Source organism: Amblyomma americanum, chromosome 2 (assembly GCF_052857255.1).
Source record: "Amblyomma americanum isolate KBUSLIRL-KWMA chromosome 2, ASM5285725v1, whole genome shotgun sequence".
Classification (NCBI taxonomy): Eukaryota; Metazoa; Arthropoda; class Arachnida; order Ixodida; family Ixodidae; genus Amblyomma; species Amblyomma americanum.
The window spans coordinates 171,513,665-171,537,784 of NC_135498.1; the positions used below are offsets into that span (position 1 = coordinate 171,513,665).

The 24,120-nt window shown below is 47.4% G+C and overlaps 1 protein-coding gene across 7 annotated transcripts in view; it reads right to left on the reverse strand.

Annotated features, from left to right (window-relative positions):
- Positions 1-24,120, reverse strand: part of LOC144121999 (monocarboxylate transporter 9-like) — a 60,066-nt gene continuing 35,946 nt past the window's right edge. For 2 of the 7 annotated variants that reach the window (XM_077655492.1, XM_077655490.1), the window contains exons 2-5: positions 8,876-9,077; positions 7,202-7,345; positions 4,793-6,010; positions 7-1,635 (exon numbers count right to left, since the gene is read on the reverse strand). In XM_077655492.1, coding sequence (XP_077511618.1) covers positions 1,490-1,635; positions 4,793-6,010; positions 7,202-7,345; positions 8,876-9,047 — 1,680 coding nt within the window. In that variant the 5' untranslated portion in view covers positions 9,048-9,077 and the 3' untranslated portion in view covers positions 7-1,489. Of the gene's footprint in view, positions 1,636-4,792; positions 6,011-7,201; positions 7,346-8,875; positions 9,078-15,780; positions 15,900-24,120 lie in introns of those variants that run through there. The other 5 variants (XM_077655493.1, XM_077655491.1, XM_077655494.1 and 2 more) reach the window with 5 other exon arrangements.

Sequence of the window (24,120 nt, forward strand, 5' to 3'; positions counted from 1 at the left end):
ACAAGTGGTAAACAAAGCAAAGCGAATATTTGTGTTCTTGTTGACAGTGGCCCATACGTGTTGAAACCTTCGTCGCTATACAGTGTATCCGGTTTCATTCTCAAACATGCGGCGCCAGTTGCAAACAACGAGCATGGAGGTACGACCGAGGCCGCACGCTGTTCCAGAAAATCGAGATGAGTTCTGTACGAAAGGAACATCTGCGACCCCAATACTTCAGCCAGCATATAAATAATAGGAATTTCTAGCACCGCTGGTGACAGATGGCTTATGCGCCGAAGAATGGCTGATGAGAACATCGACTAAAACATAAACGCAGAATGAAGGCACGGATACTATGATTACCAAGCAAGCAGGCTATAGCCACGCGTCAGGCCTGCGCACACATGTATAGGAAACTAGTGCGTTTGTATCATCGTACAGGGGCTCTACCGCTTGAAGTCAGTACTTTTTTCATTTATTGGTTTTGTTTGGCCAGTACAGAGACTGCAAACAAGGGAGAGCAAGCTAAAGGCGCCTAGTAGCGCCTGACAGAGGCCTGCCCTCCCCATCTAAAAAAACAAAAATAAAACAAAGTGGCACTTGGCAATGATACAAAATTTCCATAAGTAACAGAAACTAGAAAAGCAGCGGATATATTGACAACGAAACAGAAATCAGTCATGCACAGAGCTAAGCACAACAAAACTAAGAGCAAAACATAACAAAGACAAAAACTGATTAGGTAAAAATACACCACAACTAGCTATAACAAAAAAAATTCATGAACAGATTTCCTAAATCTGACCTCGGACATATTTTGTACTGACAATTCTGTTAAGTATAGATAGGTGTTTAATGTATGAGGAATTATGTTCTTGCGTTCTTTAAGCGGATGAACAGAATGTCCGCTTGCTGTTACGGGTGCGACCAAATCCAGCACTTTGTGGTGTCCATGTTTAGTAAGGATAGAGGAGCACCGCAGCACTTTTCTTGGATGAAGCGTGCCATGCATGATACCTTGAGCCCACCTTTCTTGTCTGCCTTTTGTCCGGTGGCTTTTTTTTCTACTATGTGCCACACGCAGCTCACAACTAACTGCCAGTTTTTGCGCTATTCAAAGGTTAGTGAGTTTTTTTATACGCTAGGTTTTCCTTTCTTGAACGACAGCGCTTTATATGTCTTCAACTCTGACAATAAATGCCGCAACTTTACGGAGGAGACAGTTTGCGCGCAATCGACAGAACAATCACTTATATTGTGTTCACTCCTCGTGCAAGGTATATATCTATAGTCTTAGGGCTACACGCAAAAATGTTATTAGTTTATCAGAACGATTGTGACACCTTCGTCAATTGCTAAAGGAGGGGATGCATTATACAAAGTTGGAAGTTATGCAGCTGGCGTTCAGCAAACAATGCAGTGAAAATTAGTCTCCTAGATGTTCACGTTTCGGCAGACCTGATGTCACGTCCTGATGCTTGTGGCATTAGATGTACCTAACAAGGTGCTAGGTTACTTCTTTGGTCGCCAACTCTCTCCACCGTTTCTGGTCCAGCACTGCTAAGAGAGCAAAAAGGCAGCCGACGCAACCGTGAATGCCAGCTTGTAACTGGTACAGTCCATCGTAGCTCCCTTTAATATCACGAAAGTAACCTAAAAAGAAAAAAACAACAACTTGGTGGTTAGGCTTTCCTCAGTAGCATTATTTGCAAAACTGTTTTGGTAAAGCCTTATAAAGGTTGCATAATGAGCTAGTTGGGGACATTTTTGCACAGCTGGACTGTTTTTTTTTCAGGCTGCTTTCAGATTAAAAAGTATTATTTCACGAAAAAGAGCTCTGAATGCAATTAGCTTAACAAATCCCAAATCGAAAGAAAAGATTGGACGCAAATATGTTTGGTTCCTAGGTCTAACGGAGTATTCTGATAAAACTATTAAATAAGGAGTCACACTTGTTTGTCATGCTTGTGGCGCGTGTCTTAGCGATATCTCACAAGGTAAGTGGTTGTAGCGAACCGTGCGGCTGGCAGTGCGCGTGATGCCGAAAAGGACGAAGTGTCCCCAGCACGCGCTGGGGAGAACACTCGGGGCCTTGGCCACAGCTGGACGCTGCCGCTGCTGTCTCCTATTCGGCAGCCCTCAATAAATGCGGCCATCGTCGCCTTCCTGGGCGATCTCCGCATAGTTGCTGACCTGGGACAGTCCGAACGCCCTCACAACCGGAGCACCGCTGTTGTACCTTCGAGTACCTGCCTCGCCATTGACCTGCCGCAAGATAAGTGGTGCCCGATCCCACCCCAGGACCCGTACCGAATACAGCGGTGGCCATTCCGCCCGCACAGCCCCATTGCATAGTTCGCGCAAGTGTAGGCACAGCTATACGTCAACGGGGTGTCGTCCCAGGTATAGCGCTTCTTCCTCGTGAAGTGGAAGATGCACGCCAACGTCTTTGGCCAGCTTGACATTCAGCCGCCGGACGACCACCTGTTCGATGGACAGAAAGAAGCTTTTTTCGTTTTTATGGCAATCCACTCCACCACCCCGCTCAAAGCAATCCGCCACACAGTGGGGCAACGGAAGCCAGTACAGCCAAAAGCACCCGTCCGACAGGGGCTCCAGCTCAGCCTTGCTCGCATACTCCCATGAGTACTCTCGCGCTAATACTGGATGAGGTACAGCTCGCCGAGCGCCTTATCTCCTTGACTGGTTCTCCGACGCGTGAATCCCAATCGCATTCCACGCACAGTTCGTCGGCACCTCCGTCCCTGCCTCCGGCGCTGCCCACTCTGCCTCCTGCCGCTCGCCACACGCACACTCAACACTGCTCAGCTGCACCGGACAATCGGCTTGAGTCACGGCACGCCGCTTGCTGTACATCTGACGCCGTACGCCATACCTGTCCCACCGTTAGAGCCGAGACAGCCACTGCAGCTCCTGTTTACCGTGAAGCGTCCAGACACCACCGTGCGTCTCCTTCACCGCAGCCGGTGGCGTCTGCACTGTCGATCGCCCTGAACCCCTGCCCTGAACCCGTGCCAGCGCCCGTCCTCAAGTCACCCCCGGCCACTGCTGTTGGTTCTTCTGGTCCCCAGCTGTGTTAGGATCTTCAAAGACGACTGACACTACTGGCTCGGCCGCCGCCAAACGCCAGTTCGACGGAAGCCCACCGCGCACAACCTCTCGTACTCAGCAGGTTCCGGTTACACACACATTGCAGCGTCATCAGCCGCCGTCTTACAAGTTGCCTCGGCTGACCAGGCCCGCGGACGTGTAGTTCCCAGGCGGGCAGCTCCAACCGGCGACAGTTACGCGAATCTCACAACCTGCGGCACGCCTAGCTCCCTCTGCAGCGCCGTCCATCATGCGTCAGCCGTTGATTACTGCACCAGAACCACCGGCGCTTGGTCCACACAGCAGGCCTACCACTTCCCTGCACTGGCACTACGCGTCCCTCGACGCCCTCCGAAAGCTCGGCCTGAGCGCCACAGGCAGAGTAGCCCGCCTGAGACTCGCCTTCGGACCCCGGACGGCCTGCACGACTCTTGACACATACCGACTGATCGTCTAGGGGGAAAGCCCTGTAGCGACCCGTGCGGATGGCAGTGCACGTCATGCCGAAAATGACGAAGTGTCCTCAACTCGTGCTGGGGAAAACGATCGGGACCTTGGCCGGGGCTGGACGCTGCCACCGCTGCTCCGCTGCTGTCTCCTCCTCGGCAGGCCTGAATCAATGTGGCCGCCGTTGCCTTCCCGGGCGACCTCCACATGGTCAACCGCATCCCGGGGCCAACGGGTATGGGTATATAGTGTGCTGCTTTCACGAATTAATAAAGAGCTGGTAGTCAGCACCCATCTTGTGCTTTGCGTTTTCTTCGGTCTTCGTCTCGTAGCGCTGGTTCAAAATTTCCAAGAACTATTAACCTTCCACTACATGTGCTGCAAATGCTAAAACTAGAATTGTAGACGGCAATGAATCTCCGAGGAACACTGCTCCTGAGCGTTGCCATATCCGTGAAATGCTGGGCAATGTTAAAGGCTCTTTTGAAATACTCCCACCAGCGTTTGCGTACTATTCAAGATCGGTAACCAGGCAACCCCAAGAATCTCGCTATGCGTGTAAGCGAAATTGTGCTAATGGAGGATTAGATTTATCAATGTCTATACCACTACCGCCACCCCTTAACACGTACAGCGAGCCTCCGATGCTCATACGCAGAAGGTCCCGAGGCTATAGTGTGCCCGTTATAGTGTGCACGCTGTTCTAAAACTCTCTAGACTCTATTAACTAGCCTGCATCTTTCCGGTCGCCGTGTCCTTTATGAAGGAGTCGAGCTGACTCCAAAACATTGCGTCTCTTTACTAAACCTTGGGCTTCTTTGGGCCCTTTCTCAGTTGTACTAAAGTGCATATTAGAAAGTTTTTTATTGGTTATTTTAGAGCAGCACCATATTTATGGACTCAATTCTTTAAAGAAAACTTGACGATAAGTGCGTGGAAGGCTGCATGTGAGAAAATAGTACGGAAAGTTAAAGCTTGCCTGCGGCTGATAAGTCCAACACTTGCGCCCGTTTTCGAAAAAAACAAGAAATAGCTCTTCCAAGACAAAGCGGCCTTTCTGGACCTTTTCTGGATGGAGTGGTAAGCAGGTGGCTCAGTATACACGAAACGGTTGCTTTCTTACGTGCTTACGTATACTTTCTATCAAATCCTTCGTGTAATGTGTAGGCTACTGCACGCAACAAGTGGTATGCTTGTGTGTAGGGAACTGAATTATCAGTCAAATTCGTAGTTAACCTACATTGGTACTTACCGGTGATAGTCGGGTTGCACAACAGCAGAGGTAGCAAAGTGACTCCGGCTACTCCATAACCGACGGGAACAGCTTCGATGCCGAAGCGGTCTGCAATAACAACCGGCTTCAAGCTCATCAAACACCCTACGAGCATTGTGGCGCACGAGCACACGAGAATGTACGATACGAAGGCAGATGTGGCAGGCAGTGCGAGCAGTGTTGTGGCGAGCAGAAAAAAACACGCAGACACCAGCGTCGTCCTGCTCACGATGCGGTGGTCCCCGATCAGAGGCAGCGCCACCCGGCCTAGTAACTCGGCCGGCGCGCAGTAGGTTACGGCCAGGTCGGCCTGAGCGCGAGCCGACCCTTTGTCAAGAGCGTAGTCGACTATTGTGGTAGGAAAGACGGCCAACGTGTAGTCTACCGCCACCACTGCTAGCACAAAGACATAGAAGCGAGGCGATGACAGAAGATGGCAAACTTGATGGAATAGAGAGTGTTTGTGGGACTTGTCTGTAATGGATTTTTCTTTCCAACTGGAAACTGCGGCGTCATCTGTAATGCATGTGTCACTTCTATTCTCTGTTTTGGTTGATGTCGTTGTCTCTTCAAAGCTGGTTGTCTGCGTGGTACAGTGGTCCTCCTGCACATTCTGGAGTGTCCAGAAACTCGGCTTGAGGTAAGCATTCGCGGGAAAGAATTTTGAGTGGGATGCTTTCCCGGCAAGGACGTCATCATTCTCTGGCAAATATGCGTGCACTGCTTTTCGGTTTTTTGCCCTGTCACGTAAGTAGGTGGCAGTGTTTGCTGGTGAAGACGATTCGAGGCGGAAAAGGAGCAAATCACCTTTCGAGGTTGGCACCTGAGCTGCGGAAACCCGCAACTGTACCGGGTCCATAGAAGTGACTGAGCGAAGAGTTGCTTCACAAGGCGTTGGGCTCCCATGGCGTTCGGGTGCAGGTGATTCCTCCTTGCTTTTGGTGCTTTGAGCACTTAGCCACGGTGGTTCCTTGAGGAGGAGAGTGAGCGCCGTCACATTCATGCTGAGAGCGGCGTACACGAGCAGTGCTCCCCTGAAACCGTAGGCCTCCTTGAGCGTGCTGAGTATTACGGGGTAGAGCAAGGAGCACACTGAGTAGCCGGCGAACTTGATGCCACTGGCTATGCCACGGTACTTGTCGAAGTACATCATGACAACGTTGATCAGATTCACGACGACGACGCCGACGCCCGCACCTGCGGAGAGGCAAGAAGTTTCGATCAGAATTTCAGCATTGTTGTTCTCGCTTTTAGTTCATTTTTTTAAAAAAAAGTGGATTACTTAGCAATACCACTCCCATATCGCTATAATAATTGATTTTTAGGGAAAGGAAATGGCGCAGTGTCTGTCTCATATATCGTTGGACACGTGAACCGCGCCGCAAGGGAACGAATAAAGGAGGGAGTGAAAGAAGAAAGGTAGAAAGAGGCATATCACTATGCGCTCTTTCAGCTTGGCGTAATGCTTTAAAATGGCATATGCTCATAGCATGAGCAAATAAAATCTCTAAAGCATACTGACTAGGGTCTATGCAAACAAGATATGTTCAACAGAGCTATCGGAAGCAACCATGAAAAATATTATGCCTGCGTTGTAAAAGCAGGCTGCACAAACAAATGATCCGTGCTCAGTTCTCAAGCGCTGCTTTAGGACACATGCGAGGCTCTAAATTTTCGTGCGATGACCTCCTGCTTTCCAAATGTCTCCTTCGCTTTCGCATAACTTTCTTTCAAAGTAGTTACACTGAGCTTTGAGGCACCTTTTTTCTTCTTTCTAGAGATTACGGACCCTGGAATGCTGGTTATTGCTTTGCCTGTATAGAATTCTGCTACCTAAATAGCTTAAAGGTAATAACATTAAGAACAAAACGCGGCAATATCACTGCTTTACCCAGTAATATTTCAAGGGAGTATCATTTCTGATTTCGCAGAAATATTTCGATGCTAGAATATCGTATGTGTTTACTTATATGATGTGCCCTAACTTCAGCTAATAAACTACGAAAAAGCACCGCCGCTATTCTAGTTACTGCGTGAGTGTGGCTTCACTCGCCCACATAACAACTGCATTAACTTAATCACGCACAAATAAGTTTTATACAATTTTACTATTTTTCACACAGTCACATCAGTGCAGAGAAAAGAAAACGAAAGCACATGTGCTGGTACTACATAACCTCGACAAAGATGAAGGCAAGGTCACAGAGCATCGCTGCGCATTGTACTCTTCACAAAATCAGATAGAACATAGGATGCGTATTCGGGCGAATGCAGTCGCTGAGTGATTAATTTGCAGGAAACAGTCTGTAGCTGAAGCATACCTCTCTTTGATTAAGAAAATTTCAGCTACCAGTGAGAATTACGCTCACGTACCAGTCAGAAACTTACCATGAACAACGCCGAGTGTCACAGACATCCAAGCTATGCTGGGGGCCCAGACGGCGCCGAGTAGTCCGCTCCAGAGGAGGACGCTCCCGGCCATCCCTATATGAAAGACGGACAGATGACGCTGGGCGACGTAAAGAAGAAGGCCTGCGAAGGAGCGGACCACACCGAGATGGACGATGTCCTATTTGATAGCTCTGGGAACTGGGCATCCTGGCAAAGTTGAAACGAAGACTATGCCTTTATTCCGGAGCCGCCTTAAGCTTCCTGAATAATCACATAGACCGCAAGTCGATTCAAGGCCTCTTAAGAAGTGATGCAGTCGCTCCGTAGCCGGTATCGACTGCTTTTTCTATTGGGGAAAGGCATACCGCGATGACCTGTCACCCATGCACTGAGCGCTGAATTTGGTCATGGAGTTGGTGGCCTTACTACCATGCATCCCTTGTGACGGGAAACCGAACATCGAACGAGAAAACCGTTGCATGCATCGGCAAACCTAAGCCGTTCCCAGCACCTCACGAACTAGACCATTGCTGCCTCTTACTCTCTTACTTAGAGTAGTACAATACTCCCCCACTAAGGTAAGGCTGAGCATCATGGACCACAACTACTACAAACCCTGGAAACAGAAGTTACCATAAAACAGGCACAGCATATTGAAGCGAAATATTTGGGATATCTCTTAGTGATATCCCCTAGACGGTCTAAACATGTAGGCTATTCGACAAATGTCTGAGCTGCGGAAATAGCGACAAATATGATGGCAGTTGCAAGTAATGACCGGAGGGCACTAATAAAAAAACATACATGCCGCGTGGGTAAATCACATAGTCAGTGTTCGTCTGCAAGAGTCCGCGGAGACGAGGTGAATGTGGCGCTTATTTGACGGTCCTTTTTATTCCCTTGTATTCATTATCAACGCCACGCCGCTGTCGTACAATGAAGCCAGCATATATAAGTTTGAGAGAGTGCGTTGCAGGGCGAGTTGGTGAGTGATAACAAAGGGTACTGCGCACACTGAAACATAGACGAGAGGGGTACTGCGCTTGTTGTGTACCCCTCTCAACTTGGTGTGCGCGCAGTACCTTTTGTTAATCTGACCAACTAAAGCCTAACCAAGGTCCTAGCTTAGCGTGCTTCGCTCGCTCCCCTGCAGAAGGAGTTGTAGGAAGCATCTGCGTCTTAATTTCAATCAGCGATTGTTCTTTTTATCGTGTAGTGTTAGCAGGATTAGACATCGTATGAGAGACAGGGGCAAGTTCAAAAATTCCGCCAGCTGCGGCTTTAGTACAAAGCAGGTTAGGCCTAAAAACTACTAGCGAGTGGTGCGCCGTGAGCACGCTGGCTTGCTGCATGTCGCTGCAACGCGCGCGTCACTAGCATGGGTTCATGTAAGCTTGTACCTTGGTTGCGGATAAGCTTACATAGTGCAATTTTTTATATTTGGAATTATCGATATAATGAACTATTTCGCAATCTCCTTGGAGCTCGATATATCCGGGGTCCGACTTCTGCCAACTTAAAATTGCCGAGTATAACCATCTGTGCGTATTACATTAGCAGGCCAGTGACGTTCCTTATGAGAGTCATTTAAGAACTATTAGAAATGACTTCGAGAAAATAGTAGAAATGAACAGAAGTAAATGACCTGCATGACGGAACGAATTGACTAACCGGCAGAATGTGAGACGACCGACATTACGCTGGCTGGCCACGATGCTGACGCTCTGTCCACGTTGAGTTCTTCAATGAAAGACATGTAGAAGAAGCCAGCATTCGTCATCATCACCACTGTAAAAAATGCAGCAAGGCCGGCTGCCCCCGCCACGCCCCAACCACGGTCCATTCGCAGTTTTAGAGGCTCAAGGTGCTGACTCTGCACAAGTAGGCAAGTATGTTCAGTGTTAATTCATTAACATGACCTTGTAGCCACTAAAAGGGCATTGAGCAGAGGATACAGAAACAGACATTACGGAAGATACAATGCGGCACGAAATGTAAGCAAGTAAAAAAAAAGAGATGAAAGTGGAGAGCAAAATCAATAGGCAAAATAGTGCCAGTGAAGTGTAGTCTCGGTCAAAATTAACGCCAAAGGCTTTTCGCTTCCGCCGCATAAAAAAGCCATTATGGTACTCTAAAGGACTGAATGACCTTGAAATGCTAGCAGGTTTCTTCTTTCAGTAGACGAGCTGCCTGCTTGACTTGTGTTTTGAACGATCCGCTACAAGGAGCATTCTAGGAACATTGATTTCTCTTCAGCTGAACGCTGTGGCCTCAAGACCTTTGATTAGGACTGTACATACTGGGTAAGCAAAAGGCAGAACGAAGTCAAAAAGTTAAAGACGATCAATGCGATTAGTGCGGTAGAGTACGCGTTAGCATTGGTGTTCCCCCCAGAGAGAACAGCCGGTGCCGCTGTAAGGCCAAGACCGGGCGAGCGGGTGGCATGAGCCAGCCCGTCCTTCACAGTGTGACAGGCCGTACTCCCGCACCGATCTCTATATGGAATCCAGCAATCACAGTAGGAAACGCTTTACCCCGTCTTTACTTCAGAGCCCAGAGCGCGTCTTTGTGGGGACGCTGTAAGCGGTGTGTCATGGCGGGTGGAGTTCCCTTCGAGGAAGATCTTTACATGAAAGAATGTGACCCGCCATGGTGGCTGTGCGGATAGGCCGATCGGCTGCTCAACACGAGGACACTGGAACAAATCCTCCCGCTGGCGGTGGCCGAGTTTCGATATAGGCGTACTAAAAAATACTCCCGTGTGCTGCGCGATGCCAGTGCACGTTAGGGAACCCCACGTGGTGACAATTAATCAAGCTCTCAAAAAACGGCGCCTATTTATACTATTTTTTTTCCACTAACTCTGTAATGTCGCCGATGAGGTTTCAAGGAACTGATTATTTCTAATAAATTACATTTATTTCCAGCTTTATAATTTATTGATTAGATTTTCTAAGGTGCGATGTTCTCGATAATCCAGTTTTTTGTTCAGTAATTGACTACTGGTAACTTGTTCTACTTCTTTTTTTTTAATTGTAAGCAGTGCACATGTACTCGACTAGTGCAAATCCGACAACATAATTTGTGCCTCACCCCTAAAAAACCATATAAGGGATTCGGCAAGCAGCAAGCACAGAAATTTTATTGTTCGGCCTACGATGCCTATAAAACTAGAAAAAATTTGGCACAATTACTGAGTTAAGCATACCCCTATTTCACATAGAGTTTTATTAAGTATTTCATTTCGGGTGACAAGTTTTTGTAAGTGACCCTCAGGTATTACTGACAGAAAGAAGGATGTCACATGCATGCCTGAAAAAAAAAAGCCTCGTATCACACGGACCTGCACTTTGAAAGTGATAGTATTGTGACAATCTGAGTCTGGCGCCTTAATGGAGACGACATGCGGTCGGTTATTTCCTGCTAATGGCTTTATGAGGCTGTTACAGCCGCGCGCCCCACCACCCCCCCCCCCCCACCCTCCCACCCCCAAAAAAGAACGGTGTCTTTATTGCAGTGACAATGGGTACCTAGCCGCAAGGAAAACAAAATAGTTTGCTCTCATGTCCTGCAGTTAGTGAGCTTACAAGCTTCTAGAGTGAATATTCAGCTTACGTAGCCAGCGAAAATAAAGAAAGAGGTCTGCGTAGGGGAGATCTGCTTCGAAGATGAGACATAATGACCAGCAGATTGAAGGACGAGGAACAAGGTTTTCGCAGCTTCCTTGGTGCCCTTCCAAATTTTTTGTGCATGTACTGTACGTGGCGAATCCTTGTTCTATGCGCCCCTGATCATCGACTATGGCCAAGCAAGAAGGCGTCAAACAGGGGTTAGGAACAAAATCGAAACTATGGGTCCATTGTGCCACCTCTATGAAAGCCTTGGAGTGTACAGTCCCAATTCTCACCATCTAGCTCACAGCCTTGTGATATGCTTGTAGGGTACCACCATTAAGCCTCCCCCCCCCCCCCCCTAAACTGACAATTTGCTGGCTTTATGCGCGTTTTCAGTTTTGTATTGCAGCGCTGACGTGCTAAGCTCACCTCATTTAGAGATAAATGTACTCTTCCCGTTTCCAATATAAGACTGCAATTTAAAAGCACTGCGGCAGATATTGACGCAGTTGCGAGAAGCTCTCAGATGAGAGAAACGATCGATGCTCTTAACTGCGTCCTCTGATAAATGAATAGTGTTTGCTAGTTGTCAGTTGTAGACTGTTAAAAAAATGCGCCAATAAATACTAGACGTTCATATGCCCACCACCTGAAACCCCAGGAACGCAGGATTGAAGGCAGCAGCGGTAGAAAACTAATCACTGGCGTGGCGACGCCGGCTATCAAACCGCGGAAGATGTCTCCTTCAGCCCCAGTATAGCATGGAGTGTTAGATGCCGTAAAGAAGGAGAGTCAAGCCCGATCCATTTAGCAGGCCCCAGTGGCAAAGTATTCTTTTCCACCAGCGGGAATTCGGAACGAGGAGAAGAGGAAAGCGACAGCGGGAAGAAGGTGCAGCGCGTTCGTTACTTTTTCAAAAAAATTTCGAAGAGTACCGATATAGTCTACACTTCGCTGTGCAAGGCAACGACGAACACCTGCTCGTAGAACCGGAAATAGTTGACGTGTGAAGATCCAGCACACTCTCCTTGCTTTCCCAAAACACGGCTGCTCCGAGGGTCCCGGAAAAGTCTATGACAGCTTCTTATGCCGCCTGGGAAGTCGCGAAGGTCTAATAGCAGCTAAGTCGCGACAATGGAGGTATACCCGCAATTTCTACAGTGTAAAATACAATTCATCGGTAAATTTCTTTATTGACAGATATAAAAAACAAGTACAACCGTATTACTTCCTATAGCACAGGCATCAAGCTCACCAAATATGAAAATGCCAGCTGAGCAGGAAAACAGCGAGCCGTAATGAAATTTGAAACCTCAGAATGTCCCGTTTTGCCCCACACAAATGTGGAAAATGGAGACAGTACACAGGGGCAAAATCAGACGCCGTACCAAAATAACACATTAATCATCCTTGGAATGAATGCACACAAAGTTTGCCCCATGGAGCAAACTTTGTGTGCCTGCATGTGTGTTTGCTTCATGAAACAAACTTGATGTGCATTCATTCCAAGGATGATTAATGTGTTATTTTGGTACGGCGTCTCATTTTGCCCCTGTGCACTGTCTCCATTTTCCCCATGGTGTGGGGCAAAACGGGACATTCTGATGCTCGCTGTTCTACTGCTCAGCTGGCATTTTCATATTTGGTGAGCGGGGTGCATGGACATGCAGACAATCTTTGCGAACCTTTTCGAATGAAATACACTATACGATGAGCGAACCCGGTACTGTATTGTTCAGTGGCTCACTATAAGGTTTATGGTTGATGGGGTTTACCGCCCCCAAAGCTCACAAAGGCTATGAGGGACGTCATAGTGGAGGTCTCCGGCTAATTTCAACCATCTGGTGGTCTTTAACGTGCACCGACATAACACAGCACACGGGCCTCTTGCGTCTCGCCCCCACTGAAATACGACCGCCAATGCCGGTGCCGAACCCGCGTCTTTCGGGTCAGCAGCTGATCGCCATAACCACTGGGCCACCGCAACGGCTAGCTCACTATACAATCCACGCAATTCTACCTCAAGGCTCTGCGTGTAGCCTGGCACAGCGATTTTTTATTTTGTGTTTTCATCGCAACTTTTTTCTGCTTTAATGTCACAGCTGCTGCTCTCTCGCTCAGCCAGGTTGAGTGGCCCATAAAATGTTTTTTAGACAGCCTATAGACTGGCCATAGACTTCATTCTATAATGTACTGTCTATAGACAAATCCTAAAGAACAGTCTATAGAAAACACAAATGCTATAGACAGCCTATAAATTTATGGCTATACATTTTAGTAGACTGTCTATAGACAGTGTGTAGACTATGAACAAAGAAAGAGAAATATCTATAGGAAAAAAGTAATGTCTATAAGAAGTACTTTATGTAGAACATTTTTTCAAGGGGGATGTGCAATTCGATTCGAATCCCAGCGCGTGAATAGAATGTTTTGAACGTCACTGTGGGCCGGACCGAACAAAGTTTCCTCAATTGTCAGAATTTGTTATCAAATAGCTGTTGCCACTCAGCGGACAGAGTGTGACGCTGATGTTCGCCACTCGTTTTATACAGCTTCTGCCTTTCAGATTCTGCCATTTATTTTACTGGTCTATGGTGGCAACCTTTAGGAACACCAAAAGCTTGATGGCACCGGCGCTATTTGCTTCTCTCCAGATCTTTCTTTATGTTTTTTGCACGCTAGTCGGCATTCATTGTTTTCCTACTGTAGCTTCAGACAATCCTAGAGAGCGGCAGAACACAGGTGAAGCTTTAGAGCAAGCAATAAAAACATTGCACATAGAACATAACGTCGGCTTTTGTACTATAAGTTTCCTGCTGCTAAAATAGCTATCTCCTCATTACCATAAGAACAAATTCCTAAAATTTGCATGAGATAAGAACAATAACTAATTGTATTAACTAAACACTTGCTTTAATCTAGAAAGCAAGGCTGACTGACCTGCACCGTTTTTAAAAATGTGCCGCGAAGAATTGCGCGCCTTTTCGAACGTTTTCTCGTTCATCAAGGCTCATTTAGCATTTTTTTCTCTGCTTAGAAAAGGCCAGCCTGGTCGACCAAAACCCGAATATAGTGGTCATGTTGGGGGGGTCTTACCATCCAAATATCAAGTTAATGTAAATGCTCGCTTTAAAGTTAGGGGGCGCTAAATAAGAAAATGCCATGTTTTTTCCCCTGTCACGTTTTTTCTAGCCTCCCCTATATTTAGCCATCAACATAATCAGCCTGACTATGCACACTGCAGGACAATGGCCTCTCCCATACCTTTTCCTCTAACCCTGTGCTGTGCAAACTGCGGCCACTCAATCCCCGCAAACTTCTTAATCTCATGCGCTCACCAAACTTTCTGCCGCCCCCCATTACGTTTGCATTGTCTTGGAATCCAGTCCGTTATTCTTAAGGACAATCGGTTATCTTGCGTTCGCATCACATGCTCTGCCCACACCTATTTAGTCTTCTTGATTTGGATTAGGAGCTGAAAATACGATGACCATAACAATCTGCCTGCGTCAAACTCTGAACAGCGTTATAGGTGCGATCCAGATTTAAAATAAACCTTGATGCTACTGGCATGGCGCTTCCGCAACAATGGCTGATACCTTTAAGGTCAGTGGAATGGATGACAAGGTTTCGCGGGCCACGTGTTTGAGACCCCCCCCGTGGTAACCACTATACATTTGTCCGGTGCATACGAAGGCACTCTCAGCAAGAATGGCATACAAGCGGAACTGCGCTTTGGTGCTATATTATGAGAAAGTGCCTTACGCTCCGACTCGGACACTGCACTGTTGACAGCATATTGGCATACAGCTGATTACCTTCAGCCTCTGGAGATGACGCCACCAGAAGCACTTTGAGGACAGCATAGACTGCAATGCTATGCCACTAGAAGAGGAGGGCAGTGCACTGCAGGGCAGGTGTTTTGCTTGAATAAAGCCACCACGCTAACAATAAAACAGCCTTTCCGGGAGACGGGGAACAACCTAAATACACCGCACAAGTCCCGGGTGCAGATTGTAGTTAACTGTAAACGTATCCTACGCAATAGCAAGTGACGGCTTGCAGGGCAAAGCAGAGTTGCTTTTGATGAAACTATGCGGGTTATTCTTAAATATCTAATAAGCCCATGCGGCCCTCTACACGTGGAGGCGAAGTAGTAAAAATGATTTGTTCAATATCAGCGTTGGTATCGAGGATTCAGCCTGCAGAAAAAACAGCGAGTTCATGAAATTCTGATTCACTGCTTCTCAAAATAGTCAAAATGCGAGTGAAGGAGCTGATCGCTATATATTACTCAGAGCGCCGTATCTTCCTTGCATCAAACTAATTCTATCATACCAATTAAAACACAATTGAAGCAGTTAAAGAAAACGCTAAACGAAACAGAGACGCAATGGCATTGACAAAGGCGCGGCCTTGTCAGCATTGATAGCGACCCAGCGATGACGCCACAGACATCGCAGGTAAAGCTCTTACTACGGGCGACAAATCGCTAAATAGCGATTGTGAAACGATGTTTTTACGAAATGTCTGATATGGGTCAACGACCATGTCATTAAGTTAGAATTGAAAGCTTGCAAATGGTTATACGTTCATACTTTTTGAAGCCAGAAAAACACAAGCAAAAAGATGCACTTGGTCCTGTGCGCAAGGGACACTTCCTTGTAATTATTTTTTTTCTTTTCGAACAGTGTGATAGAATAACGTTTGTGACGTCACAGAATTAATGCAGCCAGCAGCAACCACTTCAATTGAGGTAAAAAAAAAAAACGTCCAGCTTTAAATGTGAGCCAAAAAAAAGAAAGCGTTCCATTGCTGCGTAATAAGAAAGAAATAATTAGAAAGAAAGCACGCACATTAAACTCGAAAATTTAAAAACACCCCATTTACCCTTTAAAGGCTGCGAATGGCGCACGGACGATATAACGTCGATTACGTGAATGCACGGTGAAGGTATCATACCATCTTTTCGCTCCGTATGTCAGAGCTGTAGGGGCTACAGAAAAACTCCACGCGTACCGACGTTTGCACACTTGACTGCCGTGCTCCAGCAGAGGGATCCGCTCGGCGTCAGCGACAGCTAACGTTGGCCTCTGCGTTCTGGATACCTTACGGTTGGGCACGTGTCTGTATTAGCTTTTTCTTTTATGGCACTGATGGCGACATGCGTTGCGCAAAACTTTCGTGCACGACAGACGAATAGGATGACGGAGAATGAGCGCTGTGCGCAATGCACGCAGCACAACGTATGCTGAATATTGAAAGAACCGCCGGCGACAAGCGGGAAGCAGCTGGTCTGGCACCAGGGAGAAACCAGAGTTGACGCTCATTTTTAACTAAGTTTACCAGCACATTCCGAAGATGACATAGAAGTGTTTCCAGCAAAGCTCATCGGCAGTGATGGCTTCAAGGGGAGGCGGGGCGTGGCGGCCACGACTCCAACAAATTGCTGGGCCACACAAAAACTAGCCGAACGCTGAGTTTAGACGCTGACAAAGAAGACGTTACCTGGTAATGCAGCCCGTATTAGGCTTCCTATGTGGAGAGTGAGTGCATGATGCTCCTACCGTAACGATTTACTTATTTTGTAATTATAAACAGCAATGCCAATGAAGCATCATACCTATCTAAAACTTAATTGCTTCCCCCTTTCTGCTCCCCACCCAACTGCTCCGCACCCAAATTCACCGGAGCCGCCCCTGCTCAACGTGACACTTACTACAACGCCAAGCAATTTCTGGTCCGAGCAAAAATCAGTTGTGTAACTGTGGTCATATTAACGTTTGTTGGGCAACAAAGGCCGCATTTTTCACTTGATTAAGAAAAGTCGGCAAAGACACTTAAAAAATGGGCACGTGTGAGAAGGCGGGAGCCCGTCCACCTACTTTGTGAACGCAGTTGCCGCGCGCTACAGCCAGATGTAACCCGTTGTCATGCAGCTGTCAATTCTACCTCTGCATGGCTCTAGGTAGCCGCGCTAAATTCGTGAAGGCAGTCGCTGCCGTACCGCGGCCCACGCTCCGCCTTAAGGGTATGGCGCGATAAGTAATGGGTTAGTGCCCATATATGCAGAATTGCTTCGCTTATACATTTGAATCAGAGACGAAACTGAAGAGAAGATTAGTCCGACCGGCAAAGAATAAAAAGAAAATGTTACAGTCCAGTAGGTATTGTCGTGCGCTAGTCGGTGTCTGCTGTCGCTAGAAGCGTCGCCGGAGGACTACCGTCTCGCCACTAATTTTCAGAGCGTAGTAAGGCTGTGCATTGCCCAGAGACTAAGCCTCGATGTCTCCTCATGGCAGCAGTTCAAACGCTCGAGTCCTCTTTGAACTTCCCTCGACTGCTGTGCTAAGTGGCACGTTGCCGCCAGTCCGACACACTTCTAGGCTCGCGTGGCGCGGTTCCATCGTTTTTACACTTCACTCGCCAACTCCTCTTACAAGCTGCGCACCCCTACCATTCCTTCGCTTACCTTTTATGACACACCATTTGCACCTATTACGGCATACGCAGCTCATCATCCAGATGCTCAAGAAGCATTTACACCGTTGTTTTTGCAGCGGCAGCTGTTTCTAGGAGGACAACCGTGTGAAATGTCGCGTAACTCCGTCTGCACAGTTTAGTTTCGCGTCACGCCGATGAACGGCGCTTTAGTTCTCGCGGTGGCGGGTCATCCAGGTCTATTATACAGATACCGATAGGGCGAGAACAGGCCTCTGTATTTAGCCCTCATGGGCGTCAGGGGCGAGTACAAGCACGTACAGAGTGTGCTCCAGTAGAGAATACTCACAGATGAAGGTACAGGTCAGGAAGTAATACAGTTGTAAAATAAATTTATCGAGATAAGAAGCTTCAAACTGCATGGAAGGGACAAGGAGTGCGGAAACAGTTGGGGACCAGGAAGGATTAAGGCAGTGTGGACCCTTATGACAATTTCTTTACATACTTTACGTGAAAAAATATGTACAGTCGCGCGCAAAAGTAGAGATACCACACGAATGGCGGTGATTGCGATTTGTCTGTGTTCAAAGGTTCCTAGCAGAAGTGTGGGGGCTGACAGGTAAATACATCTGGTCAGGCACTTTATGCATATTTTGAAAACAGGCGCTGCACCACGAGAAAGTTATGTGAGTGCTTGTGGTCTCTACACTTTTGCGCAGGTGTGTACAAAAGGTAAGAAGAAAGCAATATGGAATGTAATCTCGGATGAACAAGGCGGAGCTGTCGTACACCAGCGGCTCCCAGGTTTATGTATGCTGACGATGTTGTAAAACCACCTGGTAGCCAAGAAGATTAGCAGTCTCATGTTAATATTTCTGGGGATGAAGGAGGCACTCTACACTTTACTTTCAGCGCAGGTAAGTCAGGTTTGATGATACTTAACGCTACTGCTGATCGCGTGCTTGCGATACAAGGCCATGATATACCACAGGGTTTCAGAATACGAATATCTCGAGGTATGGAAAAACTAATCCGAGACATACATAAAAAAGCCCGAACAGGCTGGTAGGGCCAGTATGTGGAGCTATTATGAAGCATACAGCACTCTAAAGGTACAACAGGTACGATGTACGAAGAGGTATTTGGAACGCATATGCACAGGAGCACATCGCCAGGTTTTGAAGTGCATGGCACTACGAAAATTGGAGATAAAAATGAGCAGCCTGCGCATGCTTTCGGATATTTATTTTTGTTTCGAAAGCAAGGTTGACAAAATTTTATTCACGTGTTTATGTTTCCACAGAAATGTTTCTCCGAATGCTGTCTCGAACGCTGTAGTCTAAGGCTCGCAGACCTCAACAGATGCTTCATGGGTTAAATAACTTTTACCTGGCACGCTAATTTTCACTTCAGCACTCGGCAAATATTACGCGATGTCAGTTCAGGGCTGCGACGTATACTAGAGGTTTAACCCCCGCAGACCGTAGGAGATGGACGGTTAGGCGGCATGCGGGCGCTGGCGCATTCTTCGCTTATTTATTTCAGATATATACTCAAGGGCCTTCGCTTAATAGCTTTACATGAATACGAGTTAACAACATGGTATTAACAAAGCTGTGATTCGATGGCTTTCTTCAAGATTGTGTGGACTTCCATGAAGGATGACACTTGTGGGAAAAATTCTAGTCCCGAGCTGTTTGGATAAAGGAGTGAAGGTGGGTCATGGTTGCAAGTTGAAGGCCGGTAAACGGCTTTAAGGTGACTTGTGCTGGCTGAAAAACAATGAGCAGGTTGGATAGAAGAGCTGTAAGGTGAAGTGTGATGCATTTTATGGTACAAAGGTTGTCTTTCAATTCTACCATGCTGCTTAAGGTTAGGTATAGGCTAGATTTATTTCTAAGCTAGCTTTGGAGTGCTGAGACACTGAAGACGTTGAGATTACTATTTGGCGTGACATTAATTTATCGTTTGTGGAAGGAAACAAGCGTAGTTTCGTTGGTGTTAAAGACCGGCAGCCATGCCCAAAAATGGCAACCTATCGCGCTATTCTCCACCGGCGTGGTTGGATTTGCAGAACACTTTGGTAGGCAGACCGTTGCGTATTAGGCCATATTAACAGCTCGTTGTTTTCTCCGATTAGCGGTTGCGACGTGAGGGCATTTGTCGAAGAAAGTCGCAGCGTTTGCCTGCTTGGAATACTGCGGCTGGACGCTTAACCTCTAATTCGAATTTTTAAATAGGTGTCTCATCGCTCGTAACCAAGTCAAAAACGCGCCACGAATTGCTTCCGCCAAATGTGCTCATAGTTTCGTGCCTGAATATAACGCAGACGCACATTAATTCATTGGTGCGGGAGGTGCGGGGTTCGATCCCCAGTGCCGCCGGGTACCCACCGGTTATACAAATGGTACAAGCTTTCCCCTGGTCTGGTGCTCGGCTTATTTAGGGTGAAATGCTTGGGAAATGGGTCTTTGACCCCACCTTGAGAAAAACAAAAATACCTTTTGACATGGCGCTCTTTGGCCATAGCTGCCCTTGCGCCATAAAAATTCACTATCATCACCATTAATTCATTTGGGAAAACGTAGATCATATGTTGGGATGAAACTGGTTGCACTGGAGTCTGCTCGAGCAGGATTTTCCACACCACCGTCAATGCAGGCTATAGCACCACTTGATGTGTCTTAACTCTCCCTCCACTATTTTAGTCTTACATTTTTTCCACAGCGGCGATGCTGACTTCACGGAATGCGGACACCGGAACCCGCTTCTTTCCATTGTCATTCACTAAAGTGCAGCCGTTTATAACCTCCTGAAAGCGAAAGGAACTAGATGCGATGTAAGAATCATGGCATTCAAAAACCCGCTGCGAGCGCTAGTGACTTCACACTGGCAGGGGCTATTTTACACATTCATCCCGTAAATGGGCTCTCTTCTGTTTTCTCTACTGCAGACGGCGACCAAGAACCAAGCAGATGGCAACAAACTTAGTTCCGACACTAACAGAGAATATCTGGGCTAGTCGAAACTTTTCGGGCGAGCAATAAAGGGGCCGGTATTGGAAGCGTTTCCTGAAAGTGAAAAGTGAATCGAAGCATGTAGTCATTCTCAAAACGTTTATGGTAGCCGCCCTGCACTGCCTGTCATCAGCACACTCTTAGATATTACAGCTAAAGGATACGTGCAATGGCGAAAATAGAAAACATGATATTAACGGCACTGAACAGACTTCTGAAGCAGGAATTCAAACTATATGCTATCATATATTATCAAATTGTATTTCCCTTTGCACGAAGCGCATGGGTAGTGCGGCCACAATGGCACAAATAGTTCCAGCAGCTGGACGCAGTCACTGTCCCTATCATGAGAGCGTCGGAAGAATAAAATGTACTACGTCACCTCGTTGACAAAACCATTGAAAAGGTGCTGGGTACATGTTTACAAAGATTTCGGTACATGAAAATTGAATGCACAGTACTCACATAAGGTACGGGCAGCATAAAGGTGTCCATGTGCAGCATGACAAAAATGCGTCTGTATCAGACTTTTTAGAGCGTTAGCTCTACTGGTCGCGTTTTGAGCCAGCATCTTATGCTGATTCCACGAATGGAATCCAAGATGACGGCCTCCAAGTGGTTGCCCGAGCCCCACAACTCGAGACCAGATTTTTTTGTTCCGGTATATATATACCTGTCTGGCAGGCGTCAAGGTCGGGCCACTTAGTTCCGGCATTCGTGTAAAACTTGTGGGCCGACCGCTGTCCGTAGAATGTTCCGGATGGTGTCATACGATTCAGCGTTACGTGTATCATAAATTTCCTAGATAGAGCATAGCTCGCGGCAGGGATTCGATCGCTGCCTCAGCGTCGGCTAATCTTACAGTCAGTGATTGAAACAGAGTTCTTCTTGTGCGAGGTCGATATGAACAAGGCATCAGGTTGATGCATGCACTATTATACGTTTGTTTAAACTCCCCAACGGACTTGGACGGGCCAGGCTGGCAATAAGCAAACTCTCATTTGTGGCTCATGACCTGTGTAGCTTTTTGCTGGCATTCTGTGCCCGGTTTAAGGCCAGTAGGGCTCGTACAAAGGATGCATTTTCGTTTACCGACAGACGGCAGCATGGCTAATAAATGACCATTTTGGTACCGGTTTCGAAAAAAAAATTAGAGGGTACACTCAGGCTCCACCTTATGGGTATGAAACCCTAGCGAAATGGGTTAATTTCTATATAATGCGCAATTTGTCATTCTCTACTTTACATTCATAGATCCCTGGGAGACCTCATACCACTCCAGGCGCTGTAGTGCAGCGGTTAAGCGATGCACCACTGCACTGGGGGATGGCAGGTGCTTCCAGCGGTGGGTCAGTGCGACCCAGGTTGCTCTTCCGGAGCGTCCAATCATTAACTTAACTGCCACTTGCCATTGTGGGCAGTTCGCTCAATGCGATGGGCAGGCCGGGATGATTTCGAAAGGTCACGTCCCCTAGGTGGCCCACTGTCGCGTCAAGGGAACGGCGCGACTCAGGAGCAGACACAGACAAGCCGGTTGACAGATGAGGGGCAAAGAACCCCCGTCTTTATTTTCCGCTTCCTTATATACCGACATGCGGTGATCAGCTTCCAACCTGCGCCGCCTTATCACGGTTGCGCATGACCGTGTGCGCACAAGTCAGAATGACCCCACATTCTCATTTTTTCTAACAAAAGCAATAGCGAAAATGCACTGCAAAGAACAACAGATGAAAAGCAACAGAGTAAAGGCAACAGATGAAAAACAGTGCAAACCATTAATCGCAAAGAGCAAGATAATATAGCGCAGCTTGTCTGCCATGTTTCTTAGATGCACGTGAACGTGTAGAAGCTGGTTTGGTCGCGGATTAAGGGATGCCATAACGTTCCGGCTTCTTTACATCGTGGCCATAACGGGTGACATAAGCCCCAGACGTTTTACTATTGTCTGGTGCAGCTAGAGCAGCAGTACAAGGGGAGGGTGGAGGAAAGGGGACTGAATGTGCCGTCCTGGAAGTTTCCCTTGACACTCTGCTTACTTCCGGGGGCTCTGCTCTACAGCTTGCAGTGTTCCTGGAAGCTCAGGGATTTCCCCCGAGGGCTCGTAGCTCTCCTCTGGTTTTTGACCTATAAAGGACCAATGCACACCGATTCCTCTCTAGTTCCAGTCCGTTTTCAGGCCCAAGGGACCTGGAGTGTTCCTGTATGCAAACAGCACCAAGCATGGATCTACTGACTATTGTAGCAACTTTTTGATGGTTTGAACTTCGCGCTCAGCTGCACCGTTAGATTGTAGATACCTGGGGCTTGACGTAACATGTGTCAACCCGTACACTTTATCAAATTCTTTGAACTCTTGTGACGAAAACTGGCTGCCATTTTCAGTCACTAATGGTTCCGGTATGCCATGCTTGGCGAAAAAGCTTTTCAGCTGTATTATAACAGCACTAGAACTGGAAAAATGTAACAAAGCAACCTCCGGAAAGCGCAAAAAGTTGTCCACAACTGCAAGATAATTCCCTTGGTTGAAATAAAACAGGTCCGCTCCTAGTTTCTGCCAGGGAAAAGAAGGCGACATGGACTGGACCATTGGTTCTGCCCTTTGTACCCTCAGTTTGGCGCACTCTAAGCAGCTATTCACCGCCGAAACCAACTCTGAGCTAATCTCCGGCCACCAGAGAGATTCGCGAGCTTGAGCACGGCATCGTACGTTCCCTTGATGGCCATCATGCAACGCTGCCAGGACTTCCGCTCTCATCCCCTAAGGGATGACTAGGCGGTGATCACACATAAGCGCCCCGTAACATCCTATATTGTGCGCTCGGTTGGGACCAAAAAGGCCTCAACCAACTGTTGACATTTGCGAAACGCGGCCAACCATTCCCGCTGTAGAACAGTAGCTGCTGGCAAGTAGCGTCGCCTTGTTGCGCCAGCCGCACCGTATTTAGCTGGGATGATGACGTAACTTCGTTGACGGAGCCTTGAAAAAAACTTGAAACCTCATCAGGGGACAACTGGTCCCGCATCGGACTGACTTCTTTACAAGGTGACCGAGAAAAGGCATCAGCAGGGACATAGACAATGGTGAAGGAAAACCTCATAAGCCTCATAGGAGAGCTTTGGATTCTCGGTGGTAAGACGTCGATTGGCAATGTTCCTAGAAGAGCAACGAGGGGCCGGTGATCAGTTTAGAACTAGAAGTAAAGCTCTCTTAAGTAACAATCGTTCGGCCGCCCAGGGGAGGGCGAGTGCTTCTTTTTCAATCTGCGCGTACCTCTGCCAAGTTGGCGTCACGGCACGGGAGATAAAAGCAACAGGCCGTTTCTGTCCATCTGCCTGCACTCGAAGCAGCACTTCTCCTTTGCCAAACGAAGATGCGTCAGCCGATAAGGCTACGGGAAGCGTCAGATCGAATTTTGCAACACACTTTTCTGACGACGCCAGCTGTTTAAAGCAAACGCTGTCTCTTGCGGTTGGCCCCAATGCAACTCTTCGCCTTTCACGAGCAGTTAACGGAGCGGCGCAGATAGTTCAGGTAAGTTTGGAACAAATCTTCCCAAATAATTGATCATGCCAGAAACCTGTGCACGTCCGGTACCGCTGACGGCGCATCCATTTCTTTGATTTCGTGTACATTCTCAGGGTCCGGTTTGATGCCAGTTGAGTCCACAACGCAGCCCAAAAACTCTACTTCGAGAACGCCAAAATAACATTTAGTACAACTGAGTGTGATGCCGGCTTAAACAAGCTTCCTTAGGACTGCATGCAACCTTTCATTCCTGTGCCGAATTAAGGGATCACTCCTTTGTACAACATACAATGCAAAGCCATATGCTATGAAGATATG